Source organism: Helianthus annuus, chromosome 17 (genome assembly GCF_002127325.2).
Source record: "Helianthus annuus cultivar XRQ/B chromosome 17, HanXRQr2.0-SUNRISE, whole genome shotgun sequence".
In the NCBI taxonomy this organism is placed as follows: Eukaryota; Viridiplantae; Streptophyta; class Magnoliopsida; order Asterales; family Asteraceae; genus Helianthus; species Helianthus annuus.
In genome coordinates, this window is record NC_035449.2 from 57310131 (window position 1) to 57331903 (window position 21773).

The 21773-nt window shown below is 37.0% G+C and overlaps 3 protein-coding genes and 1 long non-coding RNA gene across 4 annotated transcripts; all 4 read left to right on the plus strand.

Annotated features, from left to right (window-relative positions):
• The first annotated feature begins 386 nt into the window (after positions 1-386).
• Positions 387-1433, plus strand: LOC110924250. The gene has a single exon (XM_022168279.1). The coding sequence runs from the start codon at positions 387-389 to the stop codon at positions 1431-1433; it is 1047 nt and encodes a 348-aa protein (XP_022023971.1).
• A 9096-nt stretch (positions 1434-10529) lies between these two features.
• Positions 10530-12947, plus strand: LOC110925778. Its single transcript, XR_002584727.2, has 3 exons — positions 10530-10667; positions 11333-11420; positions 12695-12947. It is a non-coding gene; the product is annotated as an uncharacterized LOC110925778 (long non-coding RNA).
• A 2808-nt stretch (positions 12948-15755) lies between these two features.
• On the plus strand, positions 15756-16220 carry LOC110924251. Its single transcript, XM_022168281.1, has one exon. The coding sequence runs from the start codon at positions 15756-15758 to the stop codon at positions 16218-16220; it is 465 nt and encodes a 154-aa protein (XP_022023973.1).
• An 881-nt stretch (positions 16221-17101) lies between these two features.
• On the plus strand, positions 17102-21478 carry LOC110923616 (kinesin-like protein KIN-1). Its single transcript, XM_022167684.2, has 15 exons — positions 17102-17310; positions 17384-17486; positions 17983-18026; positions 18530-18559; positions 18644-18766; positions 18863-18888; positions 18991-19072; positions 19416-19457; positions 19548-19581; positions 19695-19770; positions 19854-20073; positions 20285-20376; positions 20489-20621; positions 20819-21001; positions 21088-21478. Exons 1-15 carry the CDS (start codon positions 17206-17208, stop codon positions 21283-21285), a joined length of 1491 nt encoding a protein of 496 aa, XP_022023376.1. The 5' UTR covers positions 17102-17205; the 3' UTR covers positions 21286-21478.
• The last annotated feature ends 295 nt before the right edge of the window (positions 21479-21773 follow it).

Genomic DNA, 21773 nt, shown 5'->3' on the forward strand with positions numbered 1-21773 from the left:
ATTAAGCATTAATTAATATTAATTAATTGTACGGATACCTGGATTCAGGAGGGTTGTCACAATATAACGGCTATAAAATATAACCGTTGCAAAACGGTTATAATTTTCCACTATATATCACCAATTATCAATCTCATTTTTTTTTTGCAACAAACACTCTTCTTCTCAAGGTTATTCAAGAAAAAATTTCGAAGATGATTCACCTGGTTTTAATATTGGTCGGCATAATATTAATATTGTTGCCGACCTTAATGTATGGGCTTCCACCTCATCTTTTTAGTACTTATGTATTCATTTATTTGTTTATAGTTGTACCTATGTATGTTATCTCATTTTTAATGAGTATTTAGATTTTAATATTTATCTTATTTATGTTTAGCAACAAAATGGAAAATATCGCAAAAATTGAATTCCTAGCTCTTAATATCACCGGAGGAAATTATATGTCGTGGAAGGCACATGTTAAGCGACATCTCAAATCAATGGGTGTTTTGGAAACAATAACGGAGGGGAATAAATGTAGCGATCAAGACAAGGCAAAAGCCGATGTCTTCCTCCACAAACACATTGATGAGATGTTGCAATTTGAATATTCAAATTGTGAGGATCCATACGTTTTGTGGGAAGATTTAAAAAGCAGATTTGATCATCAAAGGGAAGTTTTACTTCCCAGTACTAGAGATGAATGGAACAATCTCAGGTTCCAAGATTTTAAAAAAGTGAATGAATACACCTCTGCTTTGTTCAGAATATGCTCAACACTCCAATTCTTTGGGCAAACTATTACGGAGGAAGATGTGTTGGAAAAAACTTTCTCCACTTTTCATGCATCAAATATAAACTTGCAACAACAATATCGGTTGCAAAGGTTTCAAAGATATTCTGATCTAAATTCATTTCTCCTCATAGCAGAGAAAAACAATGAGCTACTAATGAAAAATCATCAAGCTCGTCCCACTGGATCATTAGCCATTCTAGAAGCAAATGTTGTTATTAATGATGATACTAAAGTCGCTGGAAGAAAATGGGGACGAGGCCGTGGCCGTGTCCATTTTGGTAAAGGTAATGGTCGCAACTATTCCTTCAAAGGAAATAATAATTTCCGAGGTAATTCCCATGGTCGTGGACGTGGTCGCGGTCGTGGTCATGGTCGAAATCAAAGAACCTCCAATTACCACACTCTACAAAATACCAATTCCAACTGGTATAACAAAAGGAATGAAGTTGGTAGATCCGAAAACAATGGCACTTCTTGTTTCAGATGTGGAAGTACAAACCGTTGGTCAAAAGCTTGTCGTACACCTTCACATTTATGTGAACTTTACCAAGCCTCTCTCAAAAGAAAAGAAAAGGAGGTGAACCATGTGGATAAGTTTAATGATATCAACGTCGAACTAAATGTCGCCGACTATACCAATGACATGGAACTCTGAAACAAATGTTGCTAAACCATAATAATTATATGCAACAATTATGTAATTTCCTTTATTATAACTATCTTTATTATGTTTCATTAGTCTTTCTTTTCATGTAACGTTTTCAACTAATAAATAAACTTCTTATTAAAAATAATAATTCATAATGCCTTCATTATACACTTATTATTATTTCTCTTTACATTTTCAAGATTAAAATGAATACCACTGGAGCACAAGAGCAAACAAATGATGCAGATATATGTATAGCGGATAGTGGAGCTACACACACTATACTTAAATCTAAGAAATATTTTTATGAGTTGAAACCAACAAAAGGAACCGTTGATACAATATCAGGTCCTACAAACTTAATAGAATGAGTGGGAAAAGCTAATTTAATATTACCAAATGGTACAAAGCTCTTAATAGAGAATGCTTTATTTTCCCCAAAATCAACAAGAAACTTGTTGAGTTTCAAAAACATATATCATAACGGATATGATTCTCAGTCAAGGACTGTTGATAATAAAAAATATTTGCACATCATGAGCAAAGATCATATATTGGAAAAACTGCCAATGCTCCACTCTGGTTTGCATTATACACACATTAATGTGCCTCAAGCACATATGGCAGTAAAAGAAAGTTTTTGTGATCCTGAGACATTTAACTTATGGTATGACAGACTAGGTAATCCAGGATCTACAATGACGAAAAGAATTATTGAAAACACACATGGACATCCATTGAAATATCAAAAGATCCCCCAATCAGATAAAATGCCTCTATGTACCTCATGTTCACTTGGAAAACTAATTACAAGGCCTTCATCCTTAAAAGTTGACAAGGAATCTTTAATGTTTCTTGAAAGAATTCAAGGTGATATATGTGGACGAATTCATCCACCATGTGGACCGTTTAGATATTTCATGGTCTTGATAGACGCATCTAGCAGATGGTCTCATGTCTCTTTATTATCAACTCGTAATGTTGATTTTGCAAAATTTCTTGCTCAAATTACGAGCACATTTCCCTGATTACACTGTTAAAAGGGTGAGACTTTATAATGATGGTGAATTTACATCACATGCTTTTAATGATTATTGCATGTCTGTGGGAATTGTTGTCAAACACCCTGTTGCTCATGTACACACACAAAATGACTTAGCTGAATCATTGATCAAACGTTTACAGCTAATCGCTAGACCATTAATAATGAGAACAAAACTTCATGTGTCGGTTTGGGGTCATGCAATTTTACAAGCTGGATCACTGATTCGTGTGAGACCAAGTGCAAACCATATGTACTCCCCACTACAACTTGTTTCTGGCCATGAGCCAGACATTTCCCACCTTAAAATTTTTGGGAGTGCAGTGTATGTATAACAACCCTCCTAAAACATATTTGGACACCCCTAAATGTCCTAAATTATACCCCGTACACGAGAAACAGACCCAGAATACCCTTATATTTATAAAAATCAAGAAAAACAAAAATTATAGGTTTCTCGCGGGGCGTGACCAAGACCCCCTTGGTCTCTCGCGGGGCGCGAGCTCCGATTGCTTGTCGTACACCCAGGCCGCCACGTGTCGACACGTGGCAGGTCTAGATACGCTGACTGGCCAAGCCTACGGCCTAACCTATGTTTGTCACGGGGCGCGAAGGCCGAAGCCTTAGCTTTCGCGGGCCGCGAGCCGCCTTAAATCTGGCCTATAAATAGGATCGACGAGCTCATTTGAGAATTAGTTCAGAAATCAATTCTCTCTCAATATTCTGTTGGCAATTATTATACTCGGGCACAATACCCACTATAAAGCGAAGCTCTGCCTCGTTGTAAGTACTATAACCCTGCTATTACCCTACACGATCGATCTAGGGCTCCGTAACGCATGTCAAGGCTCTGCCTGACTCAGTCGTTGGAGTTCTGTCTCATGTTACACCCGATTGATTTAGGATTCTGTAATGAATGTCAAGGCTCTGCCTGACTCAGTCATTGGAATTCTGTCTCGAGTTGTACGGTTAATGTGATTTGAGTTATTTTACTAACACGTGTGCATTGTTTAATTTTAATAGATAATAACCAGGAGATACAACAGGAAGCTCTAGTTTTACCTAAATCAACAATGTAAGTACATTCACTTTTTCTCACTATTTGAGAGTACATTTTTTGTAAGTCAAAATGTTTTACCAAAACCTCAAATGTTTTCAAATACAATTACAGCGATTAAGTCTTTGTAATTCTACAATTGCTTCCTGTATTATGGGGTATGTATACAGTACTTGATAACCTTCACAATTGGGCACGGGTATCCAATGTGTGATATGACCCTAGTCACAGATCCGTCGAGTGACACGTACTGACCAAGTAATTGTGTAGATATAAACAATGTAATCGCCCTTAATACTGTAATGTGTAGACAACTGATGCTTTACAAAACGGAATGTACTTGCAAGTATTTCTTGCTGATAAAATGTTTTTAAAACGCGTTTCAAAAGGTAACACAATGTGAAAGCCAATAGAAGCCAGCCGGAGAGCACTGAAGGCTCGGAAAAGTGGCTATAAAAGTTACCTAAATAAAAAGGAGTTTCTGTTTTTGTTTTCAATAATTAGGGTTCATCCCTACAAATGTATTGTCAAATGAACTTGGGTTTTATCCCAAAGATTTGTTATAAAAATTTTGGTGTTTTACTCTGATAAAAATATTTCCTAACTACGGTCCCGATGTCTCATTTCCGCTGCTAAATTAATAAACACTGATACCACTGATTTGGATCTCGCGTCACCCGCTCCCGGGGTAGGGGTCGGGGGTTGCGACAGCATGTTCCTATTGCACCACCACAACGCACAAAAATGGGACCTCAAAGAAGGTTGGGAATATATGTTGGATATGAAACAGCCTCCATCATACTATATCTTGAACCTTTAACAGGTGACGTATTTAAAGCACGTTTTGATGCCTGCCTTTTTAACGAGGCAATGTTCCCAGCATTAGGGGGAGAACATAAAAAAAACGAGAAAATGATGTCTCATGGTGTGTGCCTTCATTGTCTCATCTTGATCCAAGAACAAAACAATGTGAGACAGAGGTTCAAAAGATAATACACTTGCAAGACATTGCAAATCAATTTCCTGATGCTTTTACTGATACAAACAGAGTTACTAAATCTCATATACCAGCTGCTAATGCTCCAGCTCGAGTTGAGATCCCAAGTAAGGCAATAGATAATAAGATAGCTCATGAATCTCAAAAACGTTTGAAACGTGGAAGGCCAATCGGTTCAAAAGATAAGAATCCTCGAAAAAGAAAAGCACTTGTAAAGGAAATTGACCACAAAGAGAATGATCTTGATAAACACTAAATATCAAAACCTCTCATGAGGAAGATGTTGATGATGCTAACAAAGAGATATCAATCAACTATGGTCATACACATGTCATATGGAACCGATATGAAATGGAAAATGTTGATGAGATATTTTCTTATTCTATAGCAAGTGACATCATGGGTGGAGATGATGATCCTGAACCAAAATCTCTCAATGATTGTCAAAATAGACATGACTGGGATAAAAGGAAAGGCGCTATACAAGCCGAATTAGATTCACTCAACAAACGAAAGGTTTTTGGGTCTATTGTTGTTACACCTAAGGTTGTAAAACCTGTAGGGTATAAATGGGTTTTTGTACGAAAACGAAATGAGAAAAATGAGGTTACAAGGTATAAAGCGAGACTTGTAGCTCAAAGTTTTTCACAAAGGCCAGGGATTGACTATGAAGAAACATATTCTCCGGTTATGGATGCAATAACCTTTAGATACTTAATCAGCTTAGCAGTTTCTAAAAAGTTAGAAATGCGTCTTATGGATGTCGTTACAGCTTACTTGTATGGATCACTTGATAGTGACATCTATATGAAAGTTCCTGAAGGATTTAAACTCCCTGAAGCGTTAAGTTCAAAACCCAAAGAAATGTATTCGATCAAATTACAAAGATCTTTATATGGATTGAAACAATCTGGAAGGATGTGGTACAATCGTTTGAGCGAGTATTTGACAAATAAAGGTTATACAAATAATCTTATCTGTCCATGTGTCTTTATTAAGAAGACAACATTAGGATATGTGATCATAGTTGTATATATTGATGACCTAAATATAATTGGGACACAAAAAGAAATTCATGAAGCAATTATTTTTTTAAAGAAAGAATTTGAAATGAAAGACCTTGGAAAAACCAAATATTGTCTTGGTTTACAAATTGAACATATGAGCAATGGAATACTTGTGCATCAAATGAATTATACTGAAAAGCTGTTGAAACGTTTCAATATGGACAAGGCAAATCCTTTAAGCACTCCAATGGTCGTTAGATCACTTAATGTCAAAAATGATCCATTTCGTCCTTGTGAGGACAACGAAGAAGTTCTTGGTCCAGAAATACCATACCTCAGTGCAATTGGAGCACTTATGTATCTTATGAATTGTACGAGACTTGACATTTCTTTTGCAGTGAACTTGTTGGCAAGATTTAGTTCAGCTCCTACTAAAAGGCACTGGAATGGGATTAAACATATTTTTCGATATCTTTGAGGTACTGTTGATTTAGGCTTGTTTTATCCCAACGATTCAAAAGAAGGGTTAGTTGGTTATGCAGATGCAGGTTATTTATCTGATCCTCATAAAGCAAAATTTCAAACTGGATATGTATTTATGAACGGAGGAACTGCGATTTCATGGCGTTCTCAGAAACAAACACTTGTCGCAACATCCTCAAATCATGCTGAAGTCATTGCACTACATGAAGCTTCAAGAGAATGTGTATGGCTAAGATCTATATCACAACACATAGTGACTTCTTGTGGGCTAGAGAAAGATCGAAGTCCAACTCCTAACCATGAAGATAATGTCGCTTGTGTCTCTCAAATGAAAGAAGGGTATATCAAAAGTGACAGAACAAAACATATACCACCAAGATTCTTTGCATATACTTGGGACCTTATTAAAGACAATCAGGTCGAGATGAGATATGTCCAATCCAGCAACAATTCAGCCGATCTTTTCACAAAAGCACTACCTACAGGAACTTTCAGGAAAGATGTTCATGACATTGGCATGCGTTATGTACGGAGAATGTGATTCCTTACAAATTGCAAACTTGAGGGGGAGCTATAGACTGCACTCTTTTTCCCTTAGCTAAGGTTTTTTTCCCGCTGGGTTTTTCTTTAGCGAGATTTTTAATGAGGCATTACTTAAAGACCTCGAAGTTTGCAAAGTTTCATCCAAGGGGGAGTGTTATGAATATTATAAAATGTTTACCATGAAGATTAAGATTTATCTCTAGATTTACCAAGCAAGTGGATGAACTCTTTGCCAAACTTATGGATAGCTTTGTCTACTAAATAGTTAATCTTGTCTACCAAATAGTTAACCTTGTCTACCAAATAGTTGATCTTTTTGTAGTATAAATATTAGCTCAAGGTAGAAGAGAAAATGTACCTCATGTATACACTTTCATAAGTTATACAATTCTCTTCTTCTTTCTCTTTTAACATTTCTAAAGTTCTTAAAGTTTTAGGACTAATCTTGTGTTAATTCTTGTTATATTATAATAAGTATATAATATAAACTACTAAAATGCTTTACACACTATGACGAGAATTTGATTGGTATATGTTTGTTTTATTACATTATAGATATGGTACCAGCATTCAATATAACAATCAAAAAAGAAATATAAGTCCGTCACAATAGTATGTTTGGAACTTTATCTAATATTATATTATTAAAAACAAAAAAGAGTAAACTTTGTCGCTCTATATGAAAAACAATAACTAAACCATGATATACCTAGCTTTCAATTACCATGATGTACCTAGCTGTAAATTAAAGCTAGGTACATCATGGTTTAGTTATTGTTTTTCATATAGAGCGATAACGTTACTCTTTTTTGTTTTCAATAATATAATATTGGATAAAGTTCCAAACATACTATTGTATGTTTTTCATATAAAGCCTTTAATTACATGTATGTTTGTTTTTCAATCACTTATACATTATTACTATTCACAACTCGGTTTGAATAAAACTTATATCAATGCATAGATAAAAATAAGCATATCGAAACCTCGTACTCAAAATTTTATAAAATATAATATCTTAAATGTTATATATGAAAAACAAAATATGTTTAACAATAATTATATTAATAAAAAAAAGAAATTATATAAATTATAATAATTTAACATCAATCATCTCATCTTGAAGGGGTAAGGTCCCAAAAACCTCGTGTTTAGTACTTCGGACCATACCACAACCGCGTCTTTAACCCTCTTTAGACTTTGCGCGGCCGCGCACTGGTCCCACAAAGAGAACTTAGAGCAAAAGCAGTAAGCAACATCTACGCGCCAAAAGGAAACTAACGATTACCTGTGCCTCTTTCCATAGCAAAGGGGTAAAAATCCTAGCAGGCACTCCCGCTTAAATAATACCCAGACTTGGATAATATTTACTGCACGGACACCACGCGATAAGGAGTCACACCGGATTATGGTAGTAACCTTCTAGAAGACTCAATCGTGCACCACCAGACGGTTATAACCGTCTGGGTCACGTGTCATCATTCGGGGCTCCCTTGAAGTCACGATGATGGCATGGAATTGGATAGAAATCTCCACTTGCCCACTTTCCACATGGCAACACCCCAGCTGTTGATCTAAATAGCGATTTGTGTGCTCTCACGTCGGATTAAGAGAATTAACGGAAGGAAAATAACCGCTTACGGAGTTAGCACATTCCGTCAATATTTCAATAACAGGTTTTCCCGTCCAAACTCCCGGCTATAAATAGAAGAGTAATTCAGATACAAACTTCAAGTTACTTTCACTTCACTTATACTTCTTCTTCTTTATACCGATACTTATTCTCACGCCGGAGGGTGGTCACGGAGAGAACCCCCATTCTCCCCGTGGCGAGTCTGACGGTGTCTGTTTTGCAGCTATCAAGAAGAAGAGAAGATCCGACCCTTTGAATCAAACGAGAGAGAACCAACCCTTTTTATGCAGAACCTAACCCCCTGGATTATCTGATTCCGGTCATTTATCCAGTGTTTCTTCATTGGCGCCCACCGTTTTCTCTGTTTCACCTGTTTTTTCTCGTTTTAATTCACCTTTTTGTTTCCATTTTCTAAATGGAATAAACTTCGACTCATCGTCAAACTGGCCCTCGGCCAAATTTCCCAATACCCAGGTTGAGGGTATTGTAGAAGAAGCTTCAGATGACAATGAAGTACAGTTCACTAATAATCATCAAAATGAACCTGTTACCCCAGGGGTACAGCCTGAGATCCCTGTAAGCTCAATTCTACCCCCAGGAGAGACCCCAATCTCCTGGTATGTCAGATCTCAGGGGGCATTGAATGCTGTGTATGCCAACTATGTGCACAAACTGCTCCCCAAACCTAATCACGAAGGCCTGTGTCCCGAAATCAAGCACCATCAATACCTCATGTTTCTCAACGTGACGGAATTATATAGAAATTGGTTATTGTACAAGAGAATAATTTCGTATGAAGTGTATGGATAAGAGTATTTTAGGAAGATTCAATATTGTTGACTTATAAACTTACTTCCCTCATAATTTTCAAACGGCTATTACTTTTTCAAATTATAGTATTGCATTTATAAACGGCTATTATAAACTCACTTCCCTCGTTTACCATAATTTCAAAACTCGGCTTTCACCATTTTGATACGTGCCACGTAACAACCACCCACGTTAACTATCAGCATGCATCTTCACGTTTCCCATTTGCCCACGTTTACATGTTCAATGGGTTAATTAGCAATCAAATAGGCTGCACGTTTCCATTATTCCATGTTGACAGTTATTTCCTTGTTGCATCTTGTATTTAAGCATCTTTGAATTGAATGAAAAGTAAGAAGAATTTAGTCGAATCTTTATCTCAGTTCTATCTAGCATCTCTCCTAATTTCTGGCCATTAGATTGCAAGCTCGGTTCATACCATTTGGTATCAAAGCTAGCCGTGATCTATGGATACCCGCAAACGAACCAATGCCGAGTTCCAGCAAGAAACCAAAGACCGTCTTGCCCGACATGAGACTTTGATCGAGCGCATTCTGACCGAGTTGCAGGCTCTCAATGCTTACATGCAGTCTATGCGTGAACAGAACCCGTCTGGGTCTTTCGGGCCATCCCTTGACGGTGGCAAAGTTGTCACCACCACCCAAAAACCATACCTAAAGTTGATGTTTCTGCTCTTCAGTGGGGAGGAACCCACGGGTTGGCTTTACCAAGCGGAAGAATACTTCGCTTTTCAACGAGTTGAAGAAGGAGACAAGGTACACCTCGCCTCTTTCCATCTCGATGGCATAGCCCTACAATGGCATGGGTGGCTTGAAAAATCCAAAGGACTGATGTCATGGCTCGAGTTTTCGAAGGCAGTTCACTCTCGTTTTGGACCCACTAACTATGAAGATCCCGCTGAGGCACTGTCCCTCCTCAAGCAAACATCGACGGTGGTCGCTTATCAGGAGGCGTTTGAGCGGCTTTCTCATTGTGTTGATGGTTTGTCGGAACTGTTTTTGGATTGGATGCTTTATCGGGGGTCTCAAAGATGAAATCCGGTTGGAGGTTAAGTTGAAGGCTCCTCGATCACTTTCGGAAGCTATTTGTAACACCCCGAAAATGAGTTTGGTAATCAAACCATGTTAATAATTATGAACGGGTAAATAACCGTTAGAGGTAAAATTAACCCGGTAAATATTAGGATCTGAATAAATAAGCCTAATATTAACTAAAAAGTGAATAAGGGCTTTGGAGGAAATAAAGCTTATAAAAGGCCCGAGGTAACGGGGTGTGACACCCCGAAAACATAAATATTTATAATAAAAATTTAATGTTGGTAATAAACAAAATAAACTAACTAGGAATAAATAACCTAGTTAGTTACAAGTCTTGTAATAATAAAGAAATTGGTTAAAACACATTAAATGCAACTTGGTAAAGTATAGGGACCAAATGTGACAAATCTGAAACAAGTTGTATTAAATAAAACTCTTAACACCAAAACACACACTCTAAGTGTGTGTTCTGGTCGAATACTCCAGAGAAGACAGGAGCTCTCTATATCAAACCCTAACTAGCTCAAAATTGACAAATTGAAAGGGGAAATCTAACCCAAATCGAAATCCAAGTACAAATTCGTGATCACCTCGGTGAAGGGAACATAAGGTATGTTAAATTTCATCATTTAGTTCCATCTCAAATTCTTGATGATTTGTGAAATCGAAATCTAAACATGATTAATTGATGTTTAGATGAAATTAGTAAGGAAAAACAAGTCTAGGAGTAAACCCTAGTCAAAAACTTGTTGAATTAGTGTTTAAATCATGAAGTTCATAATTATCCATTATAGGTGTTTAATGGGTTTTGTAGAAATATAATGAACACTAGAATCTTGATAATAAATTGGGTGTTATTTGATTCCTATGAAGTAAGTCTAGGTGTTGTTATGCATGCTAGACATAGAGACTTGTGAATGATGTTGAAACTTGGCAAATAACTAGTTGAGAAACTTGATTTATGAGAGTATGAAAATCATGCCCACAAGGTGTTTGCTAAAATGTCTAAACGAACACTAATATGTTGAAATTTTGAAAGAAACGTGTAATTGAATAATATGACAAATTATGCGAAGTATGAGCCGATAAGGGTTCAAAGCATAAAGTTAATCTAGACTTAATTGTGTAAATCAGGTGATCAAAAGTAGTTAACTTTTGATAAGTTGAATTAATAAATAATAAGGTCGAACGGTAGTTTCGACATAGAAAATACGTAAGGTGGAATAGTCGTGATTATTAATGACTAATCTAACCACCTTTGAATGATGATGATAGTTTGACACTTAACGAGCAAGGTGGAGGCTTGGGAAGAAACGGGTCAAACGAATCAAGAAGGAAAAGAAAAGCGTAGCTCGGATACGAGGTAAGTTAAGCTTACGCCTTTTATTCTTACTACCAAATACTTATAATGCACGTTGGAATAAGTGGGAATGGCAAGAAACCATAAGTTATGGTAAAAAGGGCAAAAAAAAAATGGTAGACTGGTAATCCGAACATGGGTTAACGAATAAATAAAAAGGATTTGAAAGGACACCATTTGGCATAAGTCAAAATGGGTCAAACAAAGCAAGAAACGACTTTTAAGCAAGATGAATTCAAAGAGTAAGTCGGAATAGGTTAAAGGGATGAAATGGTAATTAAATACCATCTCATAATTATAATTGGTCGTTTCGACTAAACGGGTCAAATGGTGTTGTTAACACCATTTGACATTAATATCTTATGATCGAGTATTGAGTTTAGTAATCGCAGGAATTTAACCCATGGTTCGCATTGCTATTGATTAGAAATTAATAGCAAAAGGTACGTAAATGGGTCAATCCCATGACTCGAGCCAGGTACGCATAGTTAAGTTGCTAGTTAAACATGCAAATATGGGTCAAATAATTAGCGAGAGTCCTTCGTCATAAATGAGGGACTAAAAATGACCAAAACGCCCGTGATTTGTAAATCGGGAAAATGACCCTTAGAGGTCGTTTAGATACTAGTATTATGATTATGCAACTCTTAGATATATGTAAGAGTTGTAAGTATAAACCTTGAGAGTCAAATGCCTAAGAACGGGTCAATTACGTAGAATGACTATCCAAAGGGTAAAATTAAGGATAACGGTCCGTTATGTTAAATCCATTACAAAATAATTGTTGTGGAATATAAGAGGCTATTTAAAAAAAATGGAAATACGAAGTGTACAAAGAGAAATGTGAGTTTGATGCTTAAATGCATGAAAACTTCTAAACGGGTCAAAATAAAGTAGGTGATAAAATGTTGGCTTAAGTGTAATAAAGAAAAACGTAAACCGGGTAACGGGAGCGTAAACTATATAAATAATGGATCCGGGTAATGGATGATAGCTTAGACATGTTAAGAAATGAACCCCAAGCAATTAAAATGAGTTTGAATAGGTTTGGATGCAAATTTGAAGAAAAATAAACGTGCAGAGTTGACACGGGCGGGTGAACTTTTGACACGGCCGGGTGAAGGGGCTGTGAAAAATATATGTTAAGCTGACACGGTCGGGTGATCTTTTGACACGGCTGGGTGAAGGGGCTGAAAACAAAATATATAATTTCTTGTATTTAATTATTTTGTTCAAATGCCTTGATTTCTAATCTTTTAAATGAAATTGTATGATAGGTAAAGATGCTCTTTAGACCCCGGAGGATGATCAACCCATGTCAAGAACCGAACACACCGAACAAAGCTTCCGCATTTTGTCTATTTTGTTTTATGACATGTAAACACTTAAAATTATGTTTTGAAAGTTTATCTAGCATGATGTAGGCTTGAATGTTATGATCAAGTATGATCTTAAAACCATGAAGTTTTTGTAAACTCGAAAAATTTTGTACTAAATGCATGATAAATGTCATAAATCCTGTTATTTTAAGTTGGGTCTTACACTATTGGTATGGCAAGACTGGTGGAGAAGAAGGTTAAGTTGGATCAAAACCATGAACCGGTTGAAGGCGCGCCTGTTACGGGTCTCTTGGTTCCGGCGCCCAACAATCGGGTAGCTCTTCCGGCTCCTAATTCTGTTAGGCGACTCTGAAGTGCGGAACTACGGGACCGACAAGCCAAAGGACTATGCTACTACTGTGATGAAATTTACCGACCGGGTCACAAGTGTAGTAAACCTCAATTGTTTATGATCCTTGACTCATCGGAAGACACCGACCATCACCTTGAGGACAAGGTGGATTCAAGCGGGGTGGATTGATACGTGCCACGTAACAACCACCCATGTTAACTATCAGCATGCATCTTCACGTTTCCCATTTGCCCACGTTTACATGTTCAGTAGGTTAATTAGCAATCAATTAGGCTGCACGTTTCCATTATTCCATGTTGACAGTTATTTCCTTTTTGCATCTTGTATTTAAGCATCTTTGAATTGAATGAAAAGTAAGAAGAATTTAGTCGAATCTTTATCTCAGTTCTATCTAGCATCTCTCCTAATTTCTGGCCATTAGATTGCAAGCTCGGTTCATACCACATTTTTTTATCTAAAACTTAATTTATATGATAAAAAAAACTAAACAGTTTATTATAACAAAATATTTTAGATAAAAAAATAAATACAAAATTTGATGATTAGATGAAAAGTGTACAAGATAAATGGAGTGGTGAATGATATTCCGGGGGTCTTGGTTGATGGGGATTGGATTTCTAAACCTCAGCTAGTCAAACGAGAAGTTCTTCGTTTTTATAGAGAGCTTTTTCGTGAGACTAACCTGAGGAGACCGGCTTTTGTTTCTGATAACTTGAAGCAAGTTCCCGACGAGAGGATAGAAGACTTGGTCGCCCCTTTTTCTAAGGAAGAAATTAAGGAAGCTGTGTTGGATTGTGGTTCTGACAAGGCGCCTGGTCCAGATGGGTTTAACTTTCATTTTATTAAACACTTTTGGTCGTTGATGGAGGAGGACTTTATGAGGCTTTTTGAAGAATTTCATGAAACGGGTTTTATTAGTAAAGAATGTAGCTTGTCTTATATTACTCTTATAGCAAAAAATAAGGCGCCCATGGGATTGAAAGACTATCGGCCTATAAATCTTGTGGGGGTTATTAATAAAGTGATCTCTAAGGTGATAGCTGCTAGGATTAAAATAGTCATGGGGGATGTGATCTCCGAGTCGCAATCCGCTTTCCTTAAGGAGCGTTTCATTTTGGATGGCCCCTTAGTGCTTAACGAGGTGATTGGGTGGATTAAGAAGTATGATAAGAAGGCTTTCTTTTTGAAGATCGATTTTGAAAAGGCGTATGACAACGTGAACTGGGATTTTTTAGTGTCCATTATGACTCAGATGGGGTTCCCAGACAAATGGTGCTTGTGGATAAGAGGTATTGTTCACTCTGCTCGTTCTGCGGTTCTGGTGAATGGTTCGCCTACGTTTGAGTTCAACTGTCAAAAAGGGCTTAGACAGGGCGATCCTTTATCACCCTTTTTGTTTCTTATTGTGATGGAGGGTTTGGCGAATTTGATTACAAGGGCTTGTTCATTGGGAGATATTGAGGGGATTAATGTGAATAGGGGGGTCCGTGTATCTCTCATATGTTGTATGCCGATGATGCTTTATTAATGGGTTCGTGGTCCCATTATAATATTACTATGACCAATAGGTTGTTGCGTATATTTCATTGGATCTCTGGTTTGAAAATAAATGTTCAAAAATCCCATATTTTTGGGCTAGGGGTGTCCTCCTTGGAAGTGGTTTCTATGGCCGAGGTGTTGGGCTGTAAGGTAGGTGAATTACCTTTCATTTACCTTGGGATAAAAATTGGTGCGAATATGAATAGATCGGTTCATTGGGGATCGGTCATTGACACGGTGAAGAGTAGACTTTTATCATGGAAGGCAAAGATTTTATCTATGGGTGGACGCCTAACGTTGATTAAATCGGTTCTTGCTAGCCTTCCGGTATATTACTTTTCTCTATTCAAAGCTCCAAAGGAGGTTATGGAAGAAATCGAAAGGCTGATGAAAAAATTTTTATGGGTTGGGAATAGAGTTAGTAAAGGCATACATTGGGTGTCATGGGAAGCGGTTACGAGGCCTAAGAAATATGGTGGGTTGGGTATTTCTAAGTTGTGTGACGTGAATGTAGCGTTATTGGTCAAGTGGGCTTGGAGATTCAAATCTAATTATGAAGGGTTGTGGAGAAAGGTGGTGATTAGTATCCATGGAGGCCGAAGTAAGTGGTCGTTTTTACCGGTTAAGAGATCTTTACCGGGTACTTGGAAGGCTATTGTAAATTTATTGGAGACGTTTCGTATCAATGGTCAGCCAATTTCAAGGCTGATTACTTGTAATCTGGGTAATGGGGACCGTATCAGTTTTTGGAAGGACGTTTGGTTTGGCGATACCCCCTTATTTATCAGATGGCCAGCGCTATTTTCTTTGGAAAGAGACAAGGAGTGTGTAGTCAGTTCCCGGGTGGTTCATGATGGGTTTCAATATCAGATGTCGGCTTCTTGGTCTTCTAATGTTCATACGGTTGAAGGTATTTCAGAGAAACAAGATGTTTTGTATATGTTATCTCAGGTTCGGTTAGTCGACAGCAAAGACAGGTGGATTTAGGATAAAAAACCTGCAGTAGAGTTTTCAGTGGCTGCGATTAAAGACTCCATTCGGCAGTTTCCAGCGATCTGTCCCAGTAAAGTGTTCCGATGGATTAACTGGGTTCCGATCAAGGTAAATATGCTGTTATGGAGAATCGATAAAGGTAGAGTCCCAACTCGTGTCGAGCTGATAAGGAGGAACGTCGTGGTCCCTAGTGCTACTTGTCCGATGTGTAATGCAGCAGATGAGTCGATCAGCCATGTTTTTTTTAGCTACTACGTTGCTACAGGGGTCTGGTCGATGGTGTGGAGTTGGTGCAAAATGGGAGCTGCTTCGTTCCCTGATTATGAATCGGTTCTTAAATGGCCTAATTCGAGTTCCAGCTCTGCGAAGGACAAGAAGATCATCGGTGGGATTTTTTGGGCCACTAGTTGGGCTATATGGAAAGAGCGGAACAAGGTGGTTTTTCAAAATGCTGAACCAAAAGTGCCGGAGGTGGTTTCTTTGATCAAGTCTACGACTTTCATTTGGTTAAAGTATAGGTCCAAAAACACTAGGATTTATTGGAACGATTGGGTTAAAAACCCGTTGTATATGTTGTAATTTGTGGGGTGTATGGTCCTTTTTCTGAGGACTGCGCCTTTTTGTTTTGAATGAAGTTTTCCTTTCAAAAAAAAAAAAAAAAAAAAAAAAGTGGAGTGGTGAATTGGTTAAAAAATTAAAGAATACATTATGTTTTTTAGGGCTGTTCAAAAAGCTCGCGGCTCGGAGCTCGCTCGGATTTAGCTCGGAAAAAGCTCGCTCGATTTGGCTCGGTTTAAAAGTGAGCCGAGCTGGCTCGGCTCGGTTAGAAAGGAGCTGGCTCGGTTCGGCTCGCTTTGTAGCTCAGCTCGGTTTAGCTCGAATTATTTTACTTATAATAAGTTTTAATTTTATATACATTATAATATATTATAAAAAAACTTATTATTATTTACATGTATATAGGTTTGTAATTTGATATTTATGGCATATTTGAAGATTGATTACCATACTAATGAACTAATATTGTATTTTATTGAAATTAAAACTTATTTTTCGTTGTTAAACTTGATTTTGGTTTGAATTGTATTAGGTTGAACTTATTTTGAATATATTCTTTTAAATTATTGAATAATATTTTAGGCTATTAAATTTTATGAGGTATATATTAGTTTTTTCTATAAAATCGAGCCAAACCAAACCAAGCCGAGCCGAGCTAGCTCGGTTTAAAACCAAGCCGAGCCCGATCTTAGATTTTCAGCTCGGTTTCAAATCCGAACCGAGCCGAGCCAGCTCGGTTTATAATCGAGCTGAGCCCGAGCTTGGCCTGGCTTGACTCGACTCGGCTCATGAACAGCCCTAATGTTTTTAGTGAGATTGTTATGCTATGTCATGTAAATTTCAAAGGAAATGATGACATCAATTATTATCAAATGTGAGCTAAAGACCCGACCCAGTGGCCAAGGGGAGGCGGGAACCTTCAATTCTTCAAAGGTAGGTACTACACAATATTCATACATAACGAGTGAGTATATGACATCTGGTATCTGCAACTGACTCTCGAATCATGGCGAACATACGCGTGTGCGCAAGGTTACGACCTGCAAATTCAAAAGAAGACGGTGAAGCTCTGTGTTTTACACGCTCCGATTCTCAATGTTTTACTCTCCAGGTTCCTATTCAACTTATTCGCTACAATTATGTAACACACAATTCATTTCTGTTACATTCATTACGTTTTGCAGGATGAGAAGGATGAACAGTATATGTTTAGCTTCGATAAAGTGTTCTACGAAGATTCCGAACAAGCAGATGTATACGAATTTTTAGCTCGTCCTATTGTTACAGGTATCGTTTGATGATTTAACTGTATTTTAGTTTAATTCTTCTCTAATTTGTGATAATCGTGATCGGCTGAATGTTCATGTTGCTTCTGGATCTGAATATACAAACACACGCGTATACGTATAATTTGAGTCTATTGAAGTAATGTTATCATAATAATTGTAACTGTATTTTGTTTAATTCTTCTCTGATTTATAATAATCACAATCGGCTAAATCTTCATGTTGCTTCTGGATCTGTCAACACACACACACACACACACACACACACGTATACATATCATTTGACTATTTGAGTCTATTGAAGTAACGTTTTCATAATAATTTTAACTGTATTTTGTTCATTTCTTCTCTAGATTATGATAATCATAATCGTCTAAATCTTCATGTTGCTTCTGGATCTGTTAATACATACGCACACGTATACGTATAATTTGAGTCTATTGAAGTAACGTTTTGATAATAATTGTCGGTCTGAGTGTTAAATATTTGTGTGACAGATGCTGTTAAAGCAATTAATGGCACAATCATCACATACGGACAGGTATGTATACTGTATAGCATCCGATCGATCTTGTTTAGTTATGTGCAGTTGAATGTTTCAGAAGATATATGAGAAATCAAAATACCTAGATATTAGGAATTAGGTAAATCGTAATTCTGTGCCGTTATCATTGCGATCATCGTAGGTGAGGAGATGATATATCATATATGGACTTGATTAACTCTTGTAATCCGCTCTGGTACTGCTAGTTAAGCAAAAACTGACTCATGTATTAGTGCAGTTATTGCAGTTCCTTTTGATTAGTTTATCTAGTAGTTACTTTTTCATGTTAGCGGGAGATGTTGCAGTTGTGACGCCTAGTGATCAACCTTTAATGATAAATAGAGGTTGACACCTTTATTGTTACATAGCTGTAACATCCTGGAAATGAAGCCTTTTTGCTAGTTATAAGTTTTTGATTGAAAAACAGCATGTTTCCATTGTTCAGATGTTTGATAGAGATGTAGGATCATACTGATTAATTATCATGTGAACTTTAACAGACAGGAGCAGGGAAGACTTATACCATGGAGGTAATGTGCAGTTGTGCATTATAGAAACACACATTTGTTAGACATGATTGGTTAAATGAAGTCCATATTTGACTTGTTGACCAGGGCGCCGGCATTCTGGAAACTGACAACCACAAGAAAGGATTACTACCTAGAGTGGTAGATGAACTCTTTGAAGCTATAAACTTCTGTGGTGAAACACCTGCTTATAAAATCAAACTCTCAATGGTATAAGAGAACTCTTTTCTTGACATTTGGATTAGAATTTGATGAATTAGTCTCAAAAAACTTTACCTGATGCAATGTACATATTGTGACAAACAGGTAGAGATTTATATGGAGAGAGTAAGGTTAGCAACTGCCACCTGATTGTATCGCTTGTTTGTTTTTCCTCCCAAAACACATATGTGTTTTGTAACTATTTAATAACTGCAATTGGACGCTTCTCTCAGAGACCTTTTGGATTTATCAAAGGACAATATACAAATCAAAGAGCATAAAGGACATGGAATATTGTTGTGTGGAGTAACAGAAGTAAGTCTCAATATCTTTCATATGGAATCCTTTCAGTCTTGTATTCCAGAATAGAAAACTGTCCAATCCTCTTTACAAGCTTATAGAATGTACCTTTTTATGCATAATAGTGTACAGGCTTTATATACTATCCTAATAAACATTGATAAACAACTTGCTCTTAGAATGTAATGAAATTTTGATAGTACGAAACACGTCACAGTGTTTATAGTTCCCTTGTATAGTTGTATCAGTATTGACTACAACCAAAGTTGTGGTTTTAGACTTACTATTAACAAGAAGTGGTCACTGCAATTAGTGCTTCATGATCAGTTTCGAAAATAACTGATCTATCATTTTACAGATCTTGATATCGGATGGTGAGGAAGCACTAAAATTCCTATCTGTAAGATCATAGTTCTCTCTAGTGCAAAATAACATTATCAAAGAAAAGTAAATATTAAATATCTTTTGCTTCTTAACATTGGAAACGCAGAATGGGATTGCAAACAGAGCAGTTGGAGAGACACGTATTCCTCTATCTATTTCTTCTCAGTTCTCGCTCTCCAGCCTGAACTTCGTGTATATGTGGCATAGTTAGCAGTTTATGTTACTTGTTTGATTGACTTGCTAACTCATGTAGAAATGAACATGGCAAGCAGTAGAAGTCATTGCATCTACATATTTACCGTTCAAAAAGAAGTGGCAAATGAGAAAAGGTCTCGTATTTCCTTATACAATTTACGGTCTATTGGAGTTATTATCTGTATGTCTGAAATTACTACAATGGGGCTATAAACAGGGTGAGCATAGGAAAGCTTGTTCTCGTAGATTTGGCAGGATCTGAAAAGGTTGAGAAGACGGGTGCAGAGGGGAGAGTTCTTGAAGAAGCAAAAACCATTAACAAATCACTTTCTGCACTTGGGAATGTGATTAATGCTTTGACCTCCGGTCAACAGGGCAAAGCAAATCACATCCCCTTTCGTGATTCAAAACTTACTAGGATCCTACAGGACGCTCTTGTTAGTACTATAGTATCCTTTGAGCTACATCTCGAGGTGACCAGGTCAACCGGGTTGGATAATGGGTCATTTTGACCATTTGTAGTATGGGTCAGATTGACCCATCAATTTACTTGACCCATTTGTGATCAAACACAACCCAAATCGACCAGGTTAATATTCCCACGCATCATGCTTCTGATATTAGTTTGCGTTATTATTATTTATTTAGGGAGGAAGCTCTCAGACTGCATTACTTTGCTGTTGCTCACCATGCCTATGTAACTTTTCAGAGTCTCTATCCACTCTTCGGTTTGGAGCAAGGTATAATGGTATATCACTTATTTGTGTCTTGAATTAGCCGCCTCAATTGTCGATGACGATAGAAATGATGTTCTTTTTTTCCCATTTTAATTTATACATCCTTTTATGGCAGAGCCAAGCATATAAAGGCATTACCACGCACCGGTTGCAAGGAAGAAATCTATGACCCAAAACAGGAGGCATTGTTATCTGTAAATGACGTGAAGCTGAAAGTAGTTGACCTACGTGAGAGAATCCTTAAAAAGGTCTGCCGTTAATGATTCTATATCCGACCCAATAACATGTGAATGGACTGATTCGGTTGTGATTAATCTCTAACGGGTCAATCATACAATCATCTAATTCATTTTATTCAAAATACTTGCACAATATATTTATGAAAAAGAATTTTAAAAGTTGACAAAACCGCACCATATCAAGTTGTAGATGTGGATTTGTGCAGTTAAGAGATAAGTTGGATGCTGAGACAGTTAAATTGATCATCGAGGAGTTTATGGTGGAAGGGGTTTTGTGCGAGGCCGAGGAAGTGAATTCAAGGCATGAAGAAGGTGGCATTGTAATTACTTCAGAAACAATATCCTCATGGAAAGCAGCAACAGAAAAGCTTGTTAAGACAATTGCTGAGGTAAGTAGTATTTTATGTCATAAAATCAGGAGTGAGCTGTTAAATACACAATATGATTTTAAAAAATCATTGTTTTGAGATGGCAGTTAAGGAGAGAGAACCATATGTTGAAGGAAGTAAATGAACTGATGGAAGTGGAGTATGTGGAAATGATGCATGTGATCAAGAGACTCCAGACCAGATTAAGAAAACCAGATCATTATTCGGTCTTGGTGTTCGGCTTTAGTTTTCTAGCTTCCATCTGCATTTCTTTTCTCATTTTAGCTTCTTGTTTTTCTTGTTGAGGGATCACAACTTACAAAGGTAAAAGATACATACATCATACATGTGGCTTAGCGAACGTGTGTATTTTGGTCAACAAACTATTACGCCTAATGGCATAATGCCTACATTGTATCCGTGATTGTTTACATTAGCGTGTAACGAACTGTCATGTTTTGGTCGTTGTATGTAATCGACTACTTTTTTTTAAAACCACTTGGCTTGCAATTTATCTGTTAGAGCAAGTTAACTGCATCAAATTGGTAACAGAAACATGAAAGTTGGTTATATTTTGATAATAGAGTAATAGACCCCCTATAGTCAAATAGTATGACCAAAAGTCAACTACTTTCTTTTTAACAACTTGATCCTCAAATCAAAACGGTTTTTTTTCTGATTTGGATGAAAACCAACGTTTAATATGTAATTATTAGAATTTAAATTGATTGTAAGAACATGTTTATATACTTGTATTTTACTACTAAGGCTATGGGGTGTGATTTCCACTTCC